The sequence below is a fragment of the Buceros rhinoceros genome, unplaced genomic scaffold (assembly GCF_000710305.1).
Source record: "Buceros rhinoceros silvestris isolate BGI_N320 unplaced genomic scaffold, ASM71030v1 scaffold6040, whole genome shotgun sequence".
NCBI classification, from domain to species: domain Eukaryota; kingdom Metazoa; phylum Chordata; class Aves; order Bucerotiformes; family Bucerotidae; genus Buceros; species Buceros rhinoceros.
Genome location: NW_010390083.1, coordinates 16,231 through 40,224, shown reverse-complemented (window position 1 = coordinate 40,224; position 23,994 = coordinate 16,231). Strand labels below are relative to the sequence as shown.

Sequence of the window (23,994 nt, the reverse complement as noted above, 5' to 3'; positions counted from 1 at the left end):
CCCTCTGAGAAAGTTCCCTCTGTTTCAGACAATACGAAAATAATTACAATCTGATTAGTATTATACTATCCTGGACCACCCTTCTTCAGTGTGTCATTATAAAACTTGCTGTACTGTTGGCATTTGTCTTTGCTATGGGTAAGTTTTACATCAGCACTTTTTAACGTAATCCTGGAAGAGACTTAGTGAAACAAGTCTCTGAACAGTTACTTGCATTTCAAGACTCAAGGAAGTGCTTACTACAAAAGATAGCGCCTTTTTTTTTTTTTTCTAGTAAGCTATACTTTATTAGTAATCATTTAGTGCTGGGACTTTCCAGGCAGCTATTTAATATTGTGACTATTTGGATGGATTTATATATCTACCTTTATTAGTTTGGAAACCCAGATTTTGAGCTGTTGGGTACTTTTAAGATTATCTTGAAATTTTGATTCTGCTTTGAAGCAATTCAGGACAATTTGTCTCTTTAAGTTTTGATTTTGTTGATTCTATTGAGATCTAAAGGAGATATTCTGTTCTGGAAGTGGACCATGGTATTGACTGTCAGTTCAATTAAACCCAGCCCAGAGTCTCAATAATAAATTCTGGATGTGAATCATTTAGTAGCATGCTCTTGGTGTTGGGCAATCAGAAACCTTTTGGTATAAAATTCAGACAATGAGGAAGTTAGCCAACAAAATTAGGTTTCTTTGGGAAAAGGGTAGGCTGAGTGAAGCAGCCACTTGCTCTTTGGTATGGGAATTGATGCTTTTCTCAGAGTTTACAGAAGTTAACTGGTATCGTTCATGGATCAACATGGAGCTGCAGCTCTTACACGTTTCCTAGTGTTTTGTATGTGCCAGTTTGGTCTCTGAGAGGCACCAAGCTCAGCTCTTTCTTTAGAGATGCATCTTTTTCTCAGGACATGAAGGCACAATACATAGAGTTTACAAAGACTGAAATTATATGTAACCGTCTTTCAACTTCCTGAGCTTTTTTTACCTCCATGGTATTTCTAGTGGGTTTTGTAAAGACTCATCTTTTAAGCTTTTCTTCTTTAAAAATCAGTAAAAAACCAATAGCTAATCAAGTTTAATTTATAATTAATTTCCTAGTAATCCATTGTGATTAAATCAATAATAACTGAAGCAGCAAAAAGAGAAAGATGGAACCATGGTCCTTCTTCTCCCATACTGAAATTTACCCGTTAACAGAAAGTCAGACAAATTGTGATTTCCAAGAACCGTGTTCTTCTGGACACTTGAATGCCGCCCCGTTTTGACATGCTGGTCTTAGATTTCATTGACAGATGTTACGTAGAACGGCACAGAGGAAGTGGTAGCCTTGAGTGCCTTTCTGACCTCCTAGAGTTGAGGTCAGTGCTGTTATTCGTCAGTGACCGGGGATGGGACAGAGAGTGCCCGTTGCAGGCAGTGGAAAATGCCGAATTGGGGGTGGGGAATGGCCCATGTGCTGGAGGGCAGAGCTTTCATCTAGAGGGACTCTGACAGGCTGGAGGAACTGAGTGACAGGAACCTTGTGAAGTTCAGCAAAGACAAATGTAAAATCCTCTGTCTGGGGGGTTAAAGGCTGGGAGTGCCTGAATGGGGAGCAGCTCTGCAGAGGAGGACTGGGTGGTCCTGGGGTAGAGGAGTTTGTACGTGTGTCAGCAGTGTGCCCTCGTGGTGGAGGCTGGCCTTGTGATGGGTGACAGTGGTGTCTGCTTCCACTACAAACAAAACTGATGACAAACTGGAGGGGTGAGGGGAGGGCTGCTGAGATGCTTGGGGAACTGCCACATGGGCATATGAGGAGAGGCTGAAGGCCCTAGCCTTTTTTTTTCCTTTTTTTTTTTTCTTTCCCTTCCCCTGGAGAAGCCTGAAGATGGGTGTAATTGCAGTCTTGCCCTGCCTGAAGTGTGACTGTAGAAGAGATGAGGCCAGGCTGTGCCGACAGGCTCACAGTTCAAGGATGAGCAGCTGTAACAAGTTGCAGCTAAGAAATTGTACCTGGACAAATGAGAAAAACCCTTCACCGTTAGAGTGGCTAATTACAGGGATGAATTGCCCAATTCTATCCTTGGAACGCTTCAGAATTTAATTAGACAAGGCCCTAAGTGACTTGGTCCAGTTGGAAGGTTAGCCCTGCTTTGAGCAGGAGCTTGGGCTAGAAACCTTCAAAGGTCCCTTCCAAACTCAGTTTCTCTGTAGTTCTATCTGAATGATGTAAAAAACAATCTTTGCTTGACTTCTAAAATAGAATTGAATCAAAAGCAGGCCTGGAAGTGTGCACTGTAGTACCTTACTGGTGACTTAAGCTTCAAAGTGTGCACAGCACATCTTCTACCAGAAATATGAATAAATTAATTGGCTGCGAGGATCTTTTTTTCTGGAGTGATGGGAAAGACCATCCTCTTACCAGGGTTGATAAGAGGAATTAGAAGATGGCTGGAGGCTGCATCTAGAACTACAGTGATATCAGTGGGTTTTTGTTAGCTCACTTGTCAAAATAGGGGAGGAGAAGGAAGTATCAATAGCGTCATCGTAGCCTGCTGTACTGTCAGAGAAAACTTGGGCTGAAAAAAGCCTGTTCAGTGGTACTGGCAGCATTAGTTCCCTCAGTTTCTGACTTACGCTGTGGCCCATGGAAATAACAGATAAAAGCAATGTCCCCGATGCTGACCGGGTTCTTTCTGTGGATCTTCCCTTTTTGATGTAAAAAGTTGAAGCTGTCCTTGGCTCTTAGTAAATCAACAAGAGTTTGAAAACTCTCACCTTGTTATTCTTTCAGATCTATTCAAAATACAGGAGGATCATTAAGTTAACAGGTGTTCAGTGTCACAGTCGATGTGACAGAATTGAACTACGCAGCTGTAACTGCCACGACTTGGGGAGTTGTTAGTGCCGAACCCTTGTAATCTATCTGAATGTAGAACCTGGAGGTGCAGATGAAAGAACAGCAGGATGGCAGCTTCTTGTCCATTTCTGTCCTCGTTCCTAAAGGACGATTAAACTGGAATAATTGAGAGGATGCTGAGGCACTGAGTGTCATAGCAGAGTTTACATACAGGGAGGAAACTGAATTCTTACTTCTGTGTTTTGACTGCCCAGATGGAGACAGGACGGAATTCCTCATTTTCGATCAGATGGTGTTTTCATATAGGCAGAATTACAAATGTATAATTAGCTTTCCCCTGCCTTACAGGCAGAACCTCTGAGGGGAAGTGAGAAAATACTAGAAATACAGATGTGACAAGACCAGACTTTGCACATTTTCTCACAAGACGCTTAATCTGGTATCCTACAAAGTTGCTAAACACTTTAGAAGTAGTGCCTAGATCAGCATGTCCCTGTTTTGCTGGGAGCTGTAGAGATAGTAAGAATTTTCTAGGGAATAATTTGAAATGATTTGATATTCCTTGTCTGTTTTCCAGACGTCAACTCAGAATGAACTTTTAAAAAAAGAATAATTGGGATCACAAGTTGTGTTATAGTTGTGACATCTCTGCTGCAGTTTCCTGGACTACACACTATCCTCCTGGGTGCTGCTCTGTGGAAACGCAAGTGCTCGTCTTAACGTATAAAGTAATTTAAGTATGGGTACTGTGATTAGTTGTTGGAAATACATAAAATATGACGTCAGCTAAATAGTGCTCTTCATCACTTGGGTACCCAAAACACTTTTCATCATATAACTGTTTAAACATGGATGTTTTGTAAACATTTGGTTTGAGGAATCTGTTGTATCAGTCTTGGTGGCTCTGTTTTATTTCCTGATCTGAAATGGCATCATCCTCTAAAGGAAGAGCATGGTTAGTTCAGTAGATGAGTACAGAGCGACAGCTTGCAAAACTACTCTTTTTTTTCTTTCCTTTTTTTTTTTTCTTCCAAAGTGGGATGTATAGACAAGTTTCTTCTATAGCAACCATGCTGTGGTAGCACGTCATGAAACTATTGTAAACACTTTAAACAGTGAGTAAAATCGAATTCAGCTGGCTATAGACTAAATGTTTGATCAAGTCTCTCCCTGTGGGTGTGCTGTGGGTTTTGTTGAGATCATTGTACAACTAAAGAATATGCCAAAACCAACTTGATTCTCATCAAATTAGACCATGTTCCTTCCTTTGATTTTGGAAGTAAATGTAGTGTCTTTGTGTCAATGCAATTTAGTTGGAAAATCTCTTGGTTACTATACACTTTACTCTGCTTTTCGGCTGAATTCCAGCTGTAAAGAAACATGCTTCTGTTGAAAGCCCTCTGTTTACAAATATGAATCTCTGGAGAGATGTGGTCTTTTGATACCGTTCAGGTGTTTGCCTGTTCTAACTAGATAGTGATTGGTAGGTATACTGTGTATTCCTTAACACCATCCTTTCAAGCGCGGCATGTGAAACGTAGCTCTGACTACAAGCTCCAAGTTTGTCTGATGCGTGTGTAACCTGTACAGTACCCTCCGTGAGTCAAAGCCCCTGGTTTTGGGTGTGGGTTTTGGGGTTTTTTCCCAAACTTGATCGTCATGGAGAGCACTGTGTCTCTGCTATACTTTGAAGTCTGTGCTTCAGCGTTATCTGAGTTAGCTGGGTAACCTTTTTTAGTAAAAGATGCCTGGGGGGAGAGGTAATGGATTAAGGTAGAGCAGTAGTGTAAGAATGGAGCTATTTTAACATGCAACTTCCATGGGCTGTTGGAGGAATTGTCGAGTATATATTTTAGGTGTTTCCATATTTCTGATACTTGTGTCTAAGTTGTGATGATCTGCCTCCTCCCCATCCTTTCCCCAGCCTGGCACTACAGGTCTCTGGTTGCTTATTATTGTGTATTGGGTTTTTTCACTCAGCAATAAGAATTCTAACCAGTGAATGAGCATCTGAAACTATGTCCAGTTGTTCCCACGTTTTTCTTAGGTTGAAATAAGCTTTGGTCTGAAAAGCATTAAGTTAAATTTGCAAGTATGGAATAGCCTTATAAAATATATAGAAGAGCTGAGGGACAAACAGATGTTCACTTTCTCACAGGGATTTTTATTTAATCTTTAGCAAAAAGGATGCTCTTGGCTACCCTCTTTGCTTATACTTGAGGAGGAATTTTGTCATATTGCTGATAAATGTTTAGAAAACATTTTTATTAGCAAACCAGCTGAGACCTCTGTCAGTTGTCACTAAAACAATATAAGCAAAACAATACTTTCTACTGGAAAAATCAAGGAAATGAGTTGTTACTGAAGACGTTAAAAAAAAAAAAAAGGCAAAACCAGAAACGACCAACCCAGAAACTGGTCCATTTATCTGTCTTGCTGAAATGCGTGTGCAGTTTTTTGGCATAGATTCTGTTCCTAATTTAGTACATTGAGCGTGTTTTGGAAATAGGTCGTCTGTTAAATACGGGCATGGTCCATCCTGAGAAGTAAGACTGAGAGAAAAGGAAGGTCGTTGTCAATTCTTTCTCTCTTTCCTGATCCTTGGGTGTGTATTGTAGGAAAAAAGAATCACTGTGGTGCATGTGACAAGAACCGTAGTGAAAATCAAATGCTGCCTTTGTTCTATAAATGTCCTTAGATTAATTTTAAAAACTAAAACCCAAAACACATGAGGGTGGGTATTTTTAAGGCTACTCCACAGCTGAGTGTTCCTTTCAATCCTTACATCACTTCTATGTTTAATACATCTTTCCAGACAAATGATCACTTTTGTTACAGTCTGTATCCTGCATTCAGAGTGACGTTTCTTAGCCTGTTCCAGCGTGCTGCTGTTTCCTTTCTTTATAAAACTAGGTGTACCTAGAATCGCCTAAAAACCCCAGCGGTTTCTAAGGTTTGTTTCTGGGTATTGTCTGGTTGGAAAGTCCTTTTCATTGTGTGGAAGAGGTGTGTTGGTGTAATCGTGGTTTTAGTGCTGAGTGTAGTCTGTCAGCTTTAGAAAGAGGAGATAGTGAAGTTATTTGAACTGTATTTTTATAGGTGCTTTTGTTGAGAGAAAATTATGTTTCTTGTTTGCTCACATTTACTGAGAAGTTATAAATAGCCTGTCCTCTTTAATTGGGTTAACCTCTAGATGCTGTACACAGAGGTGTAGAAAGGCAAAAACTCTATGGTGCATTCACTGTATGTTATTTCCCAAATTTTTAAACAATTGTACATTGTTAATTTATCATTAGTCTTTAAATTTGGGCATGCAGTCTTTGGTAATACACAAAAATGGGCAATTTATTGAAATTAGCTCTTAAATTGAGTTCCAAAACAAGGTACTTGAATGTAGTGCTACAACAGCAATTTACTCTGTAAATGATCAGAATTAGGGATTGATAAGTGTTTAATATAGCAAGTATTTTAAGAGAAAACCCAAGTCTTTTAGTTAGACCAGTCTGTGAAACTGGAAAGACCTCAGACTGGCCAACATTAATGTTCCTGACCAGTTTCTGCTGTCATGAACAAGTAGGACTGTTTGCTGAAGCCATTCTTCGGCATCATAAAAAAATAGCCTTTTGTCTTCAAAAAAGTACTTCTGCTAGGGATAGCTGCAAGATCAGGATAAACCTCAAGAAATTCAGAGACCACACATAAACTGCCCTTGTTACGAAGAATGGCATTTGCTTATGTTTCTTTCCAAATTTTAAAATTACTTGGAGATCTTTTTCTGGTCGCATTGATCTTTCTGTGCGATCTGTAAGATGAAGACGCTTACAGGGAATTATGTACCTTTTCAGTCTTAAATAAGGGTGGGTGATATGTGATTGTTATGCAGAAAATCTTACATTCTGTAGTCAAGTGGCTTATGTATTTGTTTTTTATTTTTCAGCTGTACTTTCAGGTTTCCCAGCACAAACATCAAGATAACATTCACAGCTCTGTCCAATGAAAAGAGAGAAAAACAGGAGGCCCCGGAGTCCCCAGTGAAGCCTGTGCAACCCCAGATCTCTCCCTTAACAATAAACATTCCAGACAACATGGCTCACCTGATCAGCCCTCTCCCTTCTCCCACAGGAACTATCAGGTATTTAAACCCTGCAGATCGCACACGGGGCAGCGTGTGGTTGCAGGCTGGAGACCGCCTTAAATTCATGTGAAGTGTTTTGCTTTTGTGATAAAAGTTTAGTTGAAGCTTAGCATTACCTGCCTTGGAGAAAGCCACCGTTCTGCTAACTGAGAAGAGGGTTGCAGGAGCAGCCTTTGTTTTTCGGATTTAGTATGTTTAATGAGGGGCAGTTTGCTCAGGAGCCTGGCGTTCTTAGAACAGCAAAGGAGCGTATCTTTTTCTTGCGTTCCAGGTGACTGACTGATTTTTATTCCTTCTTGCTTATGGCATAATTTTACATGAGCTAAGTCTAAATTAGACCATTTAAAAATGTTCTGATTAGTCGCTGTCCCCCTGAAGTTTATAATCAGAAAAAAAGTGGGTTTTGCTTATCATTAGTGTGGAAAATAGGCTGATCTCTTACTCCAGAAGGTTTGTGATTGATCAGTCATTGCTGGAAGTAAACAGATGTTTTGCTTAAAATACGGTGTAAGATGAAGAGTTTAGTGTAGAGAAGTCTGCAGAGGAGTTGAGTCTGGGTTTTTTACTTGCTGTGCTGCTTCATTTGTTTTTGGGGACCAAACTCAATTAAACATGTGAGCTGTCCTCACAAACTAGTAAAATTAGTTAAGATACAGTTTTTAAGATTCATAGAAAGTTCATAGGAGCAAAAATTTCATTTAAAGGCACTGAAAGTGGTGTTTCAAAGCCACATACGTGTTCTTGAAAGTTTTTTTCTTCCTCTCTCACTTCCTGTATCTTCGCTTGAATGAAGGGCTGTTACCGCTTGATTTTTAAAAATGTAGATCTTGTTAATGAAATTTGAATGTAAGGCTAATTGACTTCTTTCATGCGTGCCAAGATCTTGATCTCAATATTGCAGTGTTTAATGAGATCTGTATAAATGGTGGAAGTAGAGAAGAGATCTAGACTTGACTGTATAACAGGTTTGCTCTCTTATTAAAATTCAGGGAAAACATATCTTGCCCAAGGAATGACAGAGCAGCTCATAAATATTTCAGATAATATCACATATATCACTGCAGTCTTTGCCTCACTATGAATTTTGTAATTCTCTTCAGGGCTTCATGCACCTGTTGAGTATAGTTTATTACAAAAAAAAAAAGATGGCAGTTTTGAGTCTATTTTGAGAGCAAAGCTTGACAGTTTCTCTTCAAATCATCCTGTTCTGTAGAAGACTTGTAAACTTGCTTTGATTATACCATATGTGTCGCTTTGTCAATATATGCTAAAGTGAGCACAGTAGAGGGATGTTGTCAGTTGATACGTGAAAACATAGCACAGCAGTGACCTATATTTAAAAAAATAATTTAGTTACCCGTTTTGGCTCTAATCAAGGATTCCTCCATACAACACTTAAAAAAAATCCAATCTCCCTTGCATAGTTTATCACTAGTAGCAAATTGTTGGTGGATTTCTCGTGATGTGAAACTTGAATATTTTCTTTATATGTATTTCCCAATCTGCAGCGCTTGTCTTGTTTCTATACGTAAAAAGGGAGGTAGCAAAAAACCCGAGAGGCCAAGCAGACAAACAAAACTTGGCAGATGTAAATTTGTTAAACCTTTATTGTATAAATCTAAGTAACATTCTCTAGCTTTATTTGTTACTCGTTTTGAGCCATAGATTCAAGTTGAGTTCAAACGGGTCTTTGGAGATCAGGCTGGTTCTGGGGGCACAGCAGGCTTTGTCAGTCTGGATTTTAGTTAACTTTTCTGGGATTTCTGAGGACTGTGCTGAATTGAGGTACAGCATGAACTGCTGAGAAGTCTGTGTCCTTGTAGAGAACTGCCAGAGTGTCTTTTGGGGAAGGGGACAGACATCACCCATTGACTGTCTCTTTCCTGTTAGCTAAATGGAAATTGTAGAAGAAAACCAGCTTTGTGCAGCTGTGGTTGCAGCGGGCTGTGCAAGGCAGGGGCACAACCATTAGAAAGAGGTTACAGTGGAATTACGTACAATTTTATCTTTGTTCGGTGATGGATAGCAAAATGTGAGGTATAGAGGGCCGCTCCTGTGGTTGCTTCGTAACAGCATATCTGCTCTGTTGGCCTAATACTGCCTTAAATTGGATGAATCCAGCTGATGCAACCTGTTCGTAGAGCAGTGTGTGATTTTTATACATATGTGTGTGTGTATGTGCACATACCTGTAAAATGCTTAAACTAATGACTTAGATTTAAATGAGAATCAAAACTTCTTTTTCCTCACTGCTCACTGTATTTTCTCAAACGTGCAAAAATACTGCACGGGAGAGCTGATCTTTTTGAGCAGACCAAATACAAGCATACAGCAGAAATTTCATGCAAGGTGTGTTTCTGGTTTCAAAAGAGTGTCTTAAAATTTGTGGTCGCTTATGTGGTTAAAGGGGACTTTTCTGTTGGCAAATCTTACACAAATACAGTATAACCTAATAAATTGGTTAATCCTTTTTCGTTTGAGGAGGAAAGCCTGAGCTTCATTTGACAGGTTTCTTCCTGCAGTGATTTTAATTCCCGTGGATGAGTTAGAAAGGCTCGGAAGATGGGGTGTGTAATGGAAATACTGGCAGACCCTTAGCTCTAGCCTGGAAGCTCTGGTAGTGCGGTTTTCTGCACTGAGAGCTTTTTGATTAGACATGATGTGGTGATATACTGTATAACAAAATAGTAGGATCTTCTTTTTATGCTCTACAGTGCTGCAAATTCCTGCCCATCTAGCCCCCGTGGTGCAGGCTCTTCAGGGTACAAAATGAGTCGTGTAATACCATCTGACCTACATTTAATGGCTGACAATTCGCAGTCAGAAAACGACAAGGAAGCATCGGGTGGAGATAGCCCAAAGGTAAATCCTGTTTGAAATCAATCCCATGAATTACATCGTAAGTGAATGGAAGGCTCTGAATTTTTGTTTGCTAAAGTATATGCACAAAGTCGTAATTTAACATTCCAGGCTTTAAAAACAATTTGTGGTTTTTTGTGGTTAGATGTGAGATTTATCTATCTACCTCTCTGCTTTGGGGGGATCTGTCTGTGTTTTCGGTTACAGATCTGCGTATAGACCATTGAAAATTCTCTACTGTTGTTTGTTTCCCCAAAATTTTAATGTTACTTTGAAATCTGCTCATCAGAAGAGCAAAGTTGGTTTCGTTTCTTTTCTGCCTCAAGATTCTGGTTGTCCAAAAGCATCTTAAATCAAGTCAGTTGTGTTTTGTAAATTTGCTTGAGAAAGGGGTGTGTATATTTTTAAAGCTTATTGATGCAGACTTTTTCTTTTTCTTGCACAGGACGACTCTAAGCCACCTTATTCCTATGCACAGTTAATAGTACAAGCAATTACAATGGCACCTGATAAGCAGCTTACACTAAATGGAATTTATACGCACATAACTAAAAATTACCCGTACTACAGGACAGCAGACAAGGGCTGGCAGGTAAATTTGATTTCTGGAACTTTTTTTTTTTTCAGTTGTGAGTAATACTGGTGGCTGTAAATGGTTATAAGAAGCCAATTAATGAGCCCAGCAGCCCTTCATAAATAGAATCTGTCAGATGAGTGTGTTATCTTTTTCCTGACTCTAAGTTCTCCAGCAAAGCAGGCAGTTTACACTATTCTGTGTTTGAAACACGGCTTTATTTGTGGAACGGCGTTCCCTAAGCCTCTAGGCAGGATATATACGGACTTCGGGGAAGAAAAGTACATTTGGCACAGAGGGTTTAAATACACATATGCTATCTAGGAGTGTAGTTGTGTTCTGTAACTTACAATTGTGTAAACATCCGTATTGTTATCTTGAGATAAAAGGAAGTTGTTGAATGTTCCCAGTTCAGGTTTATTCGAAAACAGTGATCTTGACCCTGCAGCACAGTGAAGGAACAAGTGTGTGTTACCTGTCAGTACTGTGTGCTAATGTGCCCTTCTTTTATTTGTGCAGCATAGACTGTTTGTGAACTTAATCGCTTCTGTACTGACTTAGGGCAAACCTTTAATTCTTAGAATTAATGTCTGTCTTTTCGTTTTTAAGAGAACCAACCTCACCATTTGCCAGGATGACTGAGAATGAGTCAGTCTGGCATAGGCTTTCTGGAGACGCGTGAAGGTTCAGTGCCTTTGCTGCTGTTTTTAGTTTCAGCAAAGGACAGCAGAGCACAATTAGCAGGACTGGCCGGTTTGCCCATGTAACATCCAGACTGCACGGTCCATCAGGAGTATCAGTTTCCCTGGGCTGCTGCTCAGTACAGCCCTGCTCTGCAGCGGAGGCATGCTCTGAAGTTATTTTCAGGGAAGAAAAATCTGGAGAGACTGGGGGAAGGGAGCAGTAAGGAAGTGTTAATACTGGACTGGCTGTACCAGTAGAAGACTGAAGAACACATGTCTTCTCAGCAGAGGAATAGGTTTTAAATATTAATCACATAGCTATTTGTCATAGGGCCTGTGTGAAAGTTGAATTTCTCTTAGAGGAATTCCAGGGCTTGCGGGGAATGTCACCATTCCTAGCTTTTGGCTAGTGGTTTGGCTAGTAAGAGACTTTGCTGTTGTGGTGGCTGGGAAGTCTCGTTTGCCTTTCACACATAAGGAACACAGAATCCTGGCTGCAGTCATACGAACAGATCTGTTTTGCAACAAGATTCTGCTTGTAAAGTGTTGGTGCTTTTTGCTTCCTGTGCTGAAGTACCTTCAGTACCTGTGTGCATAACGCTTCTGCGCGTGAGCATCATCGAACTGGACTTGTGCGGACATTGTAACACATGGCTAAGAATTCTGCCTTACAACAGCGTCTGTACTTAGATGTATGATTCTTCACAAAACCAGGGTACAGACACAGCAGATGTAATATTTTCTGGAATAATTAATCAGCACCTATTCATGAAAACAATAGGAAAAGGCGAAAATCAGATGCTGCTCAGTCACGAGTGGTACAGAGCAGTGCTGCCGCACGAGCAGGTGTAGCTCAGGTGGGAACAGCTCCCCCAGCCTTTAGCCACCGGGTGTGCCGCTGCAGTTCGCGTGACCTAGATGACAGATGTTTTAAACAATATTTGAGGCTATATACGCGTATATGATTCAAAACATAGAGTATACACGTGTATAGTATCCAAGACCTGTACCTTAATAAATACCATTGAGGTATTTATATTCTTTATTATGTAAAGGTCGCACTTTGACCACTTAAGGACTCCTCTTTGTGAACTTGTTTTAGCAGGTACTTTTGGATCTATTCTTCTATTCTAGCATATGGAGAAATAAATACCATTCATAAACATGTTCTTGGCTTTCTAGTCCTGTTTCAGTTTTTGGCAGGGAAAACCATTTCTGGTTTCATCCGTTCGCATTTAAGAAACCATACATGGTTATCATCGCTTTAAGTTTTCCAAACTTGCCATCAGGGTCATGAACTCAGACATTTGAGCAAGATGTGCATTTGATTTTGCAAATTTTTAAGGGCTTTAGTTAGCATAAAGCTTTTTCTCCATTTTCCCCCTGTTCCCTCACAAGGATTTCCCTGTGTATGCTTATCATTATTTTCTTCTTGTTCAGTGATAATATTTAGAGAGATTCGGGATTTGGAGTTTATGTATCTTAAAAAATTTAAAAAAAAAAGAAAAGAAAAAGAATTGTGTGTGTAGCCAAGCCCAGATAGAGCCACTTCAGGGGATTAGCAGTTTTCTACACCTCTCTGATGGAGGAGCTATGTGTCCTGTAGCAAACCGAGTATGAAGTAATGTGCAAACTGGAGTGCAGTAACGAAGATCTCGCTCCAGAGCTGGTTTAGGACTTTCTGCCATTTGTTGTTTTTCTAAACCCTTGTCTCCTCTGTGGAGACAGACTGGACTGTGGGTGAACTCCCAACAGTCGAGCTGCATTTGGAACTTGTGTACTGAACCTTTTCTTTCTGCATTGTGGAACAGTAACAGGATTATCCTATAAGATCAGAATCAGTATATGCTGTATTTTACTGCCCCCCCTAGAATGAACTGACATTTTCTTTGACACCTGGGGAAGGGCAGTGTATGAAGACTGATAATTTTTTTTTTTTACACTGCATTATGTGCAAGTATTTGTAGTGTTCTAACAGGTTGTTGCAGTCACCATGTTTCTCATTAGAGAGTTAAATGGGATTCCTGTTATTGCTGCATTAGCATACTGTTTTTTTAATTGTTGGGAAAGATTTGAAAAATGCAAGAGTCCTTTCAGGTTTATGGCACTGCCTTTGTAGTGCTCTGAGTTCTGTTGAATTAAGGAAATAAAGAGCTGAACCCCGAGTCTCCTATAGTACAAACTGCTGCAGTAGGCCACATTCTGACTTGGAAAAGTTATATGAATTCTACATATTTTTTTATGTTCCATAGAATTCAATACGTCACAATCTCTCTCTGAATCGTTATTTCATCAAAGTACCACGTTCCCAGGAAGAACCAGGCAAAGGCTCATTCTGGAGGATAGACCCTGCCTCTGAAAGCAAATTAATAGAGCAGGCTTTTAGGAAAAGGCGGCCTAGGGGAGTACCTTGCTTTAGAACCCCTCTGGGACCACTCTCTTCTAGGTAAGGAAAAACAGATGAACAAAAGACTATGGCTGTTGTTTAATCTTCAGGCTGATACAGATTTGATAGTTTTGGATACAGTCACAAGCTTAGTAAATTAATTTCATCCAGCTCAGTGTTTGAATTCTGTACCATTTACTAGGAGGCTGCCCTGTACACTAGGCTTGTTTTTATTGCTTGTTCTAGTGTTAAACAACTGACTCAGTTTGTGTAACTGTCAGGTCATTAATGTAAGCAAGCCTTGCTGTACCTTCGGCTTCTTTTACAGAACTGTTATTTTAATTTCTAACTGCCATCTACTACATTTTAAAACTGTTTGCAAAGAAAATTATCAAATGCCAGCTACCATTTTATTGAACCTGGAAATGACAATTATCTATTTTATGATAATGATCAAGGAGAATTCATGATGGGATAATACGTGGGCTTAAGTTATTTGCTCTGTAAAATGATGGCCTTTCTGCTGGTGCAGATCTTTTATTACTTGCCCTGCAGATTGAGATTTCCTCATCATTCTTCTCCACCAGAAGAAACGTTCATGTTTCACAGATAGTTTAGAGTCTCTCTAAGGCGGCATCCAGCCACTTCTTCTCCATTAACTATTCCTGAAGTTTGCTTTTAAGTTCTGTCCCTGTTTAACAGAAGCTTTATAAAAGATCATCAGAGCTGCTTTGGGGTGTAACTGTATTTGCTAGAAGGCCGAGGTGCCCCCCTGTGGGCAGCCTGTGCTACGGGCTTGTTAGAGGAAGGTCACCGTCTGTCACAGTTCAGAAGTTAAAACACATCAGCTGCTGCTTTCATTTTTAAATGCAGAAGTGCCCCAGCTTCTCCTAATCACTCTGGAGTGTTGTCTGCGCACTCCAGCGGAGTCCAGACCCCCGAGAGTCTGTCCAGGGAAGGATCTCCAGTCCCGATGGAACCTGAGCCTAGCGCTATCCAGCCAAAACTAGCGGTAATACAAGAAGCGCGATTTGCACAGAGTGCCCCAGGTGAGGAATCCTGAAATAAGCGTTTGGGGGTTGGAGGTGGGAGAGGGCTAGTGTGAGAGATCACCGAGACTTCACATGTACACCAAAAAAAGGTAAATGTTTAACTTCTTAACGTTGAGAGCAAGTCTTTGTTAAACACACAAACACGCCCGAGAATCTCTGTTGGTGTGTGTAGGGACTGTTACCTGAGTGCTGTTCCAGCACCTTGGATCGCTCCGTTACCGAGCAGAGACTGTGCTGCTGTCCTGTATAGGACCGTGCTGCCTTGTAACGGTTGTCACTTCCTTTCAGACCATATTCTTTCTGGTGTAGGAAAAAACCTCAAAGCTTTACGTTACATGGGTTACAGGAATAAGCAAATGTCTGGCATGCGTCTGTGATCATGTCACTCTTTCAAAGGTGGGGATAAAAAGAAGTCGGAAGGGATGAAGAGAGAAAGAATAAATTTGCATGGTAAAAATTTATTATTTAAAAACAGAAGAAAGAGCATAAGGTGTGATGGGATGAGGATGTATTTGTTTAACTACCTTAGTTCATATACTTCTGCCATCCGTTTTCTTGGTGGAGTTCTGGTACTGCAAAGGGCCAGTGACTGTTCGCGACAGAGGCAAACGTGGTCCTAAGCAGGGCTTTGCCCAGCCTAGAGAGCTGAGTTTTGCCAGTGCACACACCACCTGCAGCACGTGTGCTGCTGTCTGTGGAAGGGAGTTTTGCTGGATGAGTATGAGCTGTGACTTTGGGTATAGCTGCACTTGGGAGAGGTGGGGGGACTTGGTCCCAAATGGGGTGTGGCCCTTACTGAGCTGATACAGCCCTTGAATATGTGGCTTGGAGAAGCCGTGTGTCATAATCTTCAGTGTCTGGTTTTATCTTTTGGATCATTGAGGCATTAGTGAAGGAGGTTGTTAATCCTCTGAGGCTTTAGTGTTACGAGAATGACTGACTTAGAAGAAACAATTGAAATTGGCAGCCTAATTTTTATCTCTTTCTCGGTAGGATCACCTCTATCTAGCCAACCAGTTTTAATTACTGTACAACGGCAGCTACCACAAACTATTAAACCTGTCACCTACACTGTTGCAACGCCTGTGACAACATCGACATCCCAGCAGCCTGTAGTTCAGACAGTTCATGTTGTCCACCAGATACCAGCGGTGTCTGTCACAAACGTGACTGGATTAGCACCAGCAAACACTTACACTGTCGCTGGACAGGCAGTAGTCACGCAAGCTGCGATGGTGACCCAGCCCAAGGTAGAACCTCAAGAAAATGGAGACCACAAGGAAGTAAAAGGTGAGAACCTGTGGGGTTAGCTGGTTGCTGACTCCTCATACAGAAGGGTTATTATTTGAACCTTAATTCCAGATGAACGCTTGAAATGTCTGGCTAAAACAGAAGATTTTGCGTCATCATTTCCTGAATGTGATGGAGCTAATAATGTAACGATGTACTTTACTGAGGGCTGTTTGAGTAAATGCAAATGGTTCTTTAACACTTTCTTGTTTATAACACTTTGGTCTTCTGTTTTTCAGTTAAAGTGGAGCCTATACCTGCTATTAGTCATGCTACAATAGGAGCTGCTAGTCGTATCATTCAGACATCTCAGACCACACCCTTACAGACAGTTACTATAGTGCAACAGGCACCTCTAGGTCAACACCAGCTACCAATAAAAACTGTAACGCAGAACGGAACGCACATAGTCCCCATCACCACTGCGATACAAGGACAGGGCAATGCCGGTACGTATTGCGTCAGGGTGTTCTGTTGCTTCATACGTGTTGACACCTCCGTGGCCAGTGCTGAATTTTTGAATTCTCCTGTCTCTTGTAGTTATACTGAAACTAAGTTCAACAAAAAATCTAGATTACAACCGTGCGAGGGATTGCTCCCTCCCTGTTGGTAAGGACCAGTGTTTCTCTTCATTGACCATTACCCGAACAGCTGTTTATTCTCTTTATACTCAGTGGTGAGAACCTGTCCTCCCTCCTCATCAACCGCAGGATATAAACAAGTTTTAAAAGAACTTCCTGTAAACCAGTGCCATTAAAATGGTAACTGTTCCCCAGGTGATTTGTCAAGAACCAACAGGAAAACAAGACAGGACTTGCTTGTGGATTGGCTTTTTGAACTGTTACTTTTAATTCTGGTTTTATTGAACAGAAATCCTGTAAGATTTCAAGATTATTCTTGTCTGAATGCCATCTCCCCCTCTTGGGCTCAGCAGTCTGAGCGGGTAGCAGTACTTTGATATAATTTTTGTGTGTTCACACTTGTTCCCAGAACTTTCAGGCTTGCTTTGCTTTGCAGGTGCATACAGCTTGTTCTAACAGTGTCAACTTTAAGATGTTATCTGATGGTGAAGGAGCTTTTTTGTCATAAAAAATGTTTACAGAAGTAGTTTTGGGCTATCTTCCTGTCAGTTTATGACCTGCATTTGTGCTCCAAAGTCTTTCCCATGGAGCAGATTATCTGCTTTCTTTCCTTTTTGCTCTTCCTCCATCACTGACATTTATAGGTCAGTGTTCTGTCTGCTTCCCCTTCGCGTCCAGCTGAAGTAAAGCAAAAGTGATCCTTGTCAGGCTTTGTATGCGCTTCTTTTGTCAAAAGGGATGTACGGAATGAGCTAAGAGCCATGTGAAATATACTGAAAAGTTATTTTTAAAAGAAAGAAATCATTCTTTTTGTCTTTTTCCTGGACCCTGAAAACCCAGCTGATTTCAACATGTTTCCCTGGGTGGGGAAGCCCAGGGGCCGTTAGGGCTGTTGAGGAAAGGGGGCTGATGGAGGAGTAGAACTGGGGTGCGTCTCCCAGTTTGCTGTGTGTGGTAGGGGTGTGCTCGCAGTGGTTTCACTCTCAGATTCCTGGGCTTAAATACCTCATGAGATGTTCATGTTTTGGATGGCAGGTGAGGTGTATTCCAGCTCCTGGTCTCCCCGAACCCGCAGGACACCAGGTAATCCTTAGGCAGAGTGTCTGAAGGGGGAACTAGGCCTACGGAAATGTGTCTGTGTTCACTCATGTACATCTGCACACATCTGTTCACAGACGTGTCTGTACTGACACACACGTTTGTTTGTGTGTGTTTATCGCTCTCCTGAGAGAAGGATTTGTGCAGTCTGAAAGCCAAGAAATCCAGAGCAACTGCTGTTGTTCTGACATTTTTTATTTGTAGGAAGAAGGTGCTTTCAGATCTTACTCTCAGCCAAACAGTTTGGCAGCGCTTTCTACTACCTGTCAGTCTGAAAGCTGCGAGCCCAGAATAAATTCAGGTCTCTTACTGCAGAATAAAATAGCGTAACTAGATATTCTTTATTCTGGCTTTCAGTGAGGATTTCAAGCATCATTGTTCTTTCGTGTGTCTCATACTTCTGTGTGTCAGTTGTGGCTGCAGCCAGCGAGTCTTTTTCTCCTAAATGGACCTAAATGGAGTGAATAACGCAGTAATGCATTAATGCATGTTTGAAGATGAGGGGTAAACGCCTTGTTTTACTTTAAGCAGCAATAAAACTGTAGTCAGGTATTTTATTCAGAAGGCCTCTCTGTGGCATCTCTTCAGAGGCTGTACAGGGAATAAATAGCTTTTCTACAGAAGCTGAATAACTCTTGAGATACAAGAACAAACTGTTTTCCTGTTGCAGTGAAGCCTTTTGGATCAGGTAAATATTTCCCGACGTTTTTGTTCTACCAGTAAATAACAAACCAGTTTGGTTCCACGCAGAGGTGATACTCCAGGTTTCTCTAGGACAGCTTGCTAAGAACAAATACACCAGAGACCTCCAGTTCAGCAAATAAGGATTCCTCGTGCGCTCCATGTTTAAGCTCCGCTAGCAGGGAATGCTGTAGTAACGTTGCAGAGCGGTGGCGCTGAAGAAAGGGAGAGCTGGTGTGTAAAACAAATCAACAAAAAACCAAAAAAACCCACCCCAAACAAACAGACAGAAGCAGGTGGTGTGATAATGTTTAGATACATTTTCATGAAATGCGATGAACCAGTAAATAAATAATTAGTATTTTACATTATTTATGAAGACCTTGGAATAGTTGGTTTAATGAAGTCAGACTGACATTGAGAAACAGGCTGCTGGCAGCAGGTGGAGGGAAGGACCCTTGGGATGCCTTGGAAGGTTTAGAGGATTGTACTCGCCCGTTGTACTGTCTCTCCCGTGGAAGGAGGAAGATTCAGACCTTGTCTAGGCTGTTTGAACTACGTCTGTTTCTGTGGTGCAGTTGACCCTAATCACATGTGTCATTTCTTAGCACTCCTCCTGGTGACAGCACTGCCTTCTGCTCACGTGGTGGGTAAATGCCTCCTTACCTGTCCAGGACTAGTCGTGTGCATCTCAGGGCTGCGAGACCTGCACAGCTTCTCTTATAGCACCGATGGCCGCAGGTGGGTGGGCCGAGGTGGTGCTCTCCGTCCAGGCCAGAGAGTGTGTTCCGCAGTGATCCACAGACATGGCCAGAACGTGCTGAGGGGGGATTTCGAATTCCCTTCCCAGTTCTGTCACAAATTACGGTGCAGATTGGCATTCCGTTGTTGAATCCTTCTTTGTCTTCAGCTCCCCCGTGATAAAATGTTCTCCCACCTTTGTCCAGATCTGCACGAGCGTTGACTGATGGGGGAAAATGTCCTTCAGGTTTACAAAGCTGAGACAAATGGACCTGCATCTCAGCTGGGGTTGCTGATACCACACGTGGTACCAATCACGGAGTTCATCTTTTAATGAAAATGCACGTTTGCTTTCGGTATCGTCTGTTTTGACAAGAATGAGGGTGCTGAAGTTCTCATTATTTTCTTCCAGCTGCTGCGAGTCCTTTGCATATGTTAGCAACCCATGCGTCCGCGTCGGCGTCTCTTCCAACAAAGCGCCAGAACGGAGACCAGTCAGAACAGCAGGAACTCAAACGTATCAAAACGGAAGATGGAGAGAGCATAGTCATAGCTGTTAACGTGGACACCCCGTCTGTGGCAGTGAGCGATAAAGGCAGCCAGAACTAGAAACTTAGGGGAGTCCTTTGCATATGTTAGCAACCCATGCGTCCGCGTCGGCGTCTCTTCCAACAAAGCGCCAGAACGGAGACCAGTCAGAACAGCAGGAACTCAAACGTATCAAAACGGAAGATGGAGAGAGCATAGTCATAGCTGTTAACGTGGACACCCCGTCTGTGGCAGTGAGCGATAAAGGCAGCCAGAACTAGAAACTTAGGGGAGTTTTCTTTTTACCACTGCAAAAAAGGGGTCACTGCTGATCAGGCAGCAGATTTCAAGTGAACATTAGCAGCAGAAGCTTTTACTAGGGCACTGTGGAGACAAAGAAGTCTTTCATAGTTGAGGTTTGGTTGTTTTTTTTTTTTTTTAAAAAAAAAAAAACAACAAACAAACTCCATGGTGCCAAAAGGAGACACTTAAATATAACACCTAAAACGTTGGAACATGTTCTCACGCAGTGGGGAAAGGGGCCCTGTGATCAGACTTCAACTTCAGCACTGAAAATACCCAACACAGGTGGCCTTAAAACTCGGTAACTTAAACTGCAAACCATCTTGTTCCAGAGGCTGTGACCCCCGCTCCTCCCTGCCCCTGCCGGACTGTGGGCGCTGGGAAAGCCAGCGCTGGGGAGGGCTGCAGCTTTACCAGAATCTTTATCAGATTATTTTCAGGACTGAGTATCTCAGTGTAACGGCAGCATGATCAGCGCTTAGTGTGAACTGGTTTCAGACGATTGTCTATTCCTCAAAGGGAACAGAGGCAGAGGCTGTGACCCCCGCTCCTCCCTGCCCCTGCCGGACTGTGGGCGCTGGGAAAGCCAGCGCTGGGGAGGGCTGCAGCTTTACCAGAATCTTTATCAGATTATTTTCAGGACTGAGTATCTCAGTGTAACGGCAGCATGATCAGCGCTTAGTGTGAACTGGTTTCAGACGATTGTCTATTCCTCAAAGGGAACAGAGGCGGGAGCCATTCCTCCACCGTGGCAGCTAGCCTTTCCTAACGACCGACCCGATGCAGTTGTTGGTAGATATGCAGTATTTTGTTGTTCACATGTGGAATTAGAAATTTTTGAGGTGTATTTTCATTTCTTTGCAAAATAATGGGGTCTTTGACATTTCAAATCACTCCATTTCTACTCCGGAAACTTTGGAATCACACAATACTTTTCATGTGAAATTTTGTTTGGTAAAAAACTGAATGTAGGGTTTTTTTAACCAACGGAATGATTTACTTTTGTCTGTCCTGTTAAAGTTCAGATAAAGCTACTTTATTACATCTGCAAATTTTCATATTTTAGCAGTTGCCTGATAAATTTAATCAAATTTTATTACCATGTGTAGTGATCAAACGCTTCTTTGGGCTTGCATGTAACTGATTAGAAATTACGATGTAAATGAGCCGTTAACTGACGTAAAGAACTGCTATGAATTTGACCAGAGCTGCACTTACCTGTTTCTCTTTCTGCTACCTTTTGCTGTTTGTTACTTTGTGTTGACTTTGACTGTCCCTGGCATATTTTTCCAGTCTAAAGTAAAACAAGAGTCTCGCTTAATATTGTGTATGTTTAAGATAACAGACTGTTCTTCATTTAGAGAGATGAAATTCTTTATCACAAGTCCTTTTAAAAAGAGTAAAATTATCTTGTCAGAGGTATATTCGATATTTTTAAGCTTAAGCACCCATCAGTAGGAATTAACCTGACCAGTTTCTCCGTAACGCTTTGGATGTCAGACCCCGACCTCTGGGGTCTCCCGCAGGAGCAGCTGTGGTGGTTTCTAACAGCGGCTCCCAGATTTACTAGAATAATTTTTTTTTTAAGTGTGTGTTCTGCAGTTGAGCATTTTAAAATGTATTGGTAATTTCTCACTTTAATTGTGGTAATAGATTCCACTTTACATTTCAAGGTTAAATTGAAGCGTAAGGCTGCTGTTCAGTCTCTAGCTCACAGAACGTCTTACTTCCTCGTGAGTACGGTGAGTGACGCGCGAGAGCGGCTTCCTTTGAATCTGATTTTTGTCATTTTCTGTAACAATGATGCATTATTTATATTTCCTTTCCCACTGCGGAAGGAAAAAACTGTATTTTCACGATGGACTGAACAGTTTGGAGTGGTTTATTTAGGCAGCTTTTGGGAACTATTTACCTAAAGACCAAATATGAGAAATCTGTACAAGTTTTGTGTTCATCCACAAAATGGAACTGTTACGATGTCTCTGCAGATAATACATATTAAAAAACGATGAAAAAAACACTCTACACAAGCTGAATTTATAACAGGTGTTTAAAGAAATGCATAATCTGAAAAGAAACATTTCTGTAAAATTGCAACATTTTCTTTAGAGGTTTTAAAAATAAAAAAAGTAAAGTTTTAACATACTTTTTTTAAGAAAAAGAAATCCAGTACTAGTAATTTAATTTGGTGTTGAATGAATTGACTAGAATGTGGTTTATTTTCAGAAGTGAGAATCTGTTCACAACTAGGGCTAGGTGAATAATAGTGTATAAGATTTTTTAAATAAAATTAAATTTTATTCAGCAAATTAACTAAGTTGAAATTACTCAACAAGTGTGTTTGAAATATTTATGTATATTTTGGGGTGATTATTCCAGTTTACACTGCCAGTGCCGCAGGAAGAGGTGTCGGACCGCTCAGGCCCAGGCGATGCTCGCTGTCGGTTGGAGGTAGGCGCGCTGGACACGTCTGTCGGCCAGAGGGGCAGGCGAGGATGTGCTTGGGTCCCGGCGCTGTGACCCGGCGCTGGTTTACATGACGTGGTGCATGTGGAACTTGGCACAAGAAGGTGCCTTGGCTCAGGTGGATGAACTCTGGGAAAGAGCTGTGCGCTGAGAGAACCACTTGCCTTCTTACTCAGAAATACCGCGCGCTTGTCCCGTCCGTGGGTCGTGCTGGAGAAGGCTCACACGGATGATCTCCAGAGCTTTGCCTTACAAGTCAGGCCTTACTGACCAGGGACAGAGCTGTTCCCAGGTGTGTCTGTGGAGTGTCGCGCTCCCCCCATGAACACCATGATCGTTACCGCATTAATAGCAAAGGCTGCATGAGACTCCAGTCGTGCTGCTGCTCGTGACCTTTCTTAAGTGGGTCTCGGTGCCTCCCGCCATCAGAATGAGCTCTCTTTCGCAAATGGAAAGTTTCTTCTGGTGATTCGTGTACGTAGAGCTTTGACCTCTCTTCAGGAGCTGCTGGACCCTGTCCAGTTACCTTTGTGGGTTAGGTGCACGGTGTTACTTCCTTTTGTGCTTCTGGGCTGCCTGTTCCGTGCTGCTTCCGTTAGGAGTCAGCTTTGTGTGACCTGTAAAATGACTGGGAGGAGACTCACAATTCTAACATGCGCAAGACCTAAGTGTGTGTTTGCTTCTGGTGGCAGAAGCGTTCGTCTCCACTGCCACGTTCTGTCCCTGTTGAGATCCCTCTCCCATCCTTAGGCAGCTTTGTGGCAGTGGCCCCACGTCCCAGCGGGGTGGGGAAGGCGGCAGCAGGGGCTCCTGGGCCGTGGGATATTCCTGCCTTTGGAGGCGACAGTTCTGCCTTTGCACTGGCTGTTGTAAGCGGCGAAGCGACACCGAGTCCCCGGAGAGAGGACTGACTCCCGGTGAAGACCGAACTCTTTCTGATGGGAGCAGTTAGCCCCCGTTCTGCGCCGCTGCCTCCCCTGCCCAGCGCACAGCGCATCCACCGCAGCACTGGGATATTCCTGCCTTTGGAGGCGACAGTTCTGCCTTTGCACTGGCTGTTGTAAGCGGCGAAGCGACACCGAGTCCCCGGAGAGAGGACTGACTCCCGGTGAAGACCGAACTCTTTCTGATGGGAGCAGTTAGCCCCCGTTCTGCGCCGCTGCCTCCCCTGCCCAGCGCACAGCGCATCCACCGCAGCACTCTTGGTCCTTGGTTCTGGGTCGCTTGGGACTGTGCTGGTGGGGCATTGGCCTGGTGCGGGCACGCACCGAGGAGATGCCTGCAAAAGCACTTCTGCTTCACAGACCGCTTCAGAGCACGGACAGCGCTACAGGGGCCGGATGGGGAAAACTGCCTCCCCCAGCATGGCTGTTCCAGTACAGGGCCATCTGAAACGATGGGGGTTGTCACTGTTGAAATCCAAAGGGGGACCTTGAAGTTTCAGCAAGCCGTGGTCAGACCTCTGTTTTGTGTCTTGTTTTAATTGTGGAGTGGTTGGCAGTCATCAGCGGGGTTTGATTTTATACGGGGGGTGATTCACTACGTGTGCGTATACATGTGCGTGATAGATATTTACCTACAAATATTTACATATGTATATAAAAATCTGCTTTGGGTGCTGTTTTCCAGTCACCTGACCCACCCCTTTCCACGTACCCGCTGAACATTTGTACTAAGAATCCTGCGTCGAGTCTGACCCACAGTCACTTGGTAACGTCTGACGGTGGCGAGCGCTTGGGCTGCTTTAACCATCGGGTTCTTGATCTTATTTGTGGTCTGGCC

At 42.4% G+C, this 23,994-nt stretch overlaps 1 protein-coding gene across 1 annotated transcript; it reads left to right on the top strand.

Annotated features, from left to right (window-relative positions):
• Positions 1–5,364: 5,364 nt before the first annotated feature.
• On the top strand, positions 5,365–19,538 carry FOXK2 (forkhead box K2). Its single transcript, XM_010136371.1, has 9 exons — positions 5,365–5,381; positions 6,773–6,967; positions 9,685–9,832; positions 10,275–10,421; positions 13,339–13,532; positions 14,346–14,521; positions 15,518–15,814; positions 16,054–16,263; positions 19,328–19,538. Exons 1-9 carry the CDS (start codon positions 5,365–5,367, stop codon positions 19,522–19,524), a joined length of 1,581 nt encoding a protein of 526 aa, XP_010134673.1. The 3' UTR covers positions 19,525–19,538.
• Positions 19,539–23,994: the final 4,456 nt, after the last annotated feature.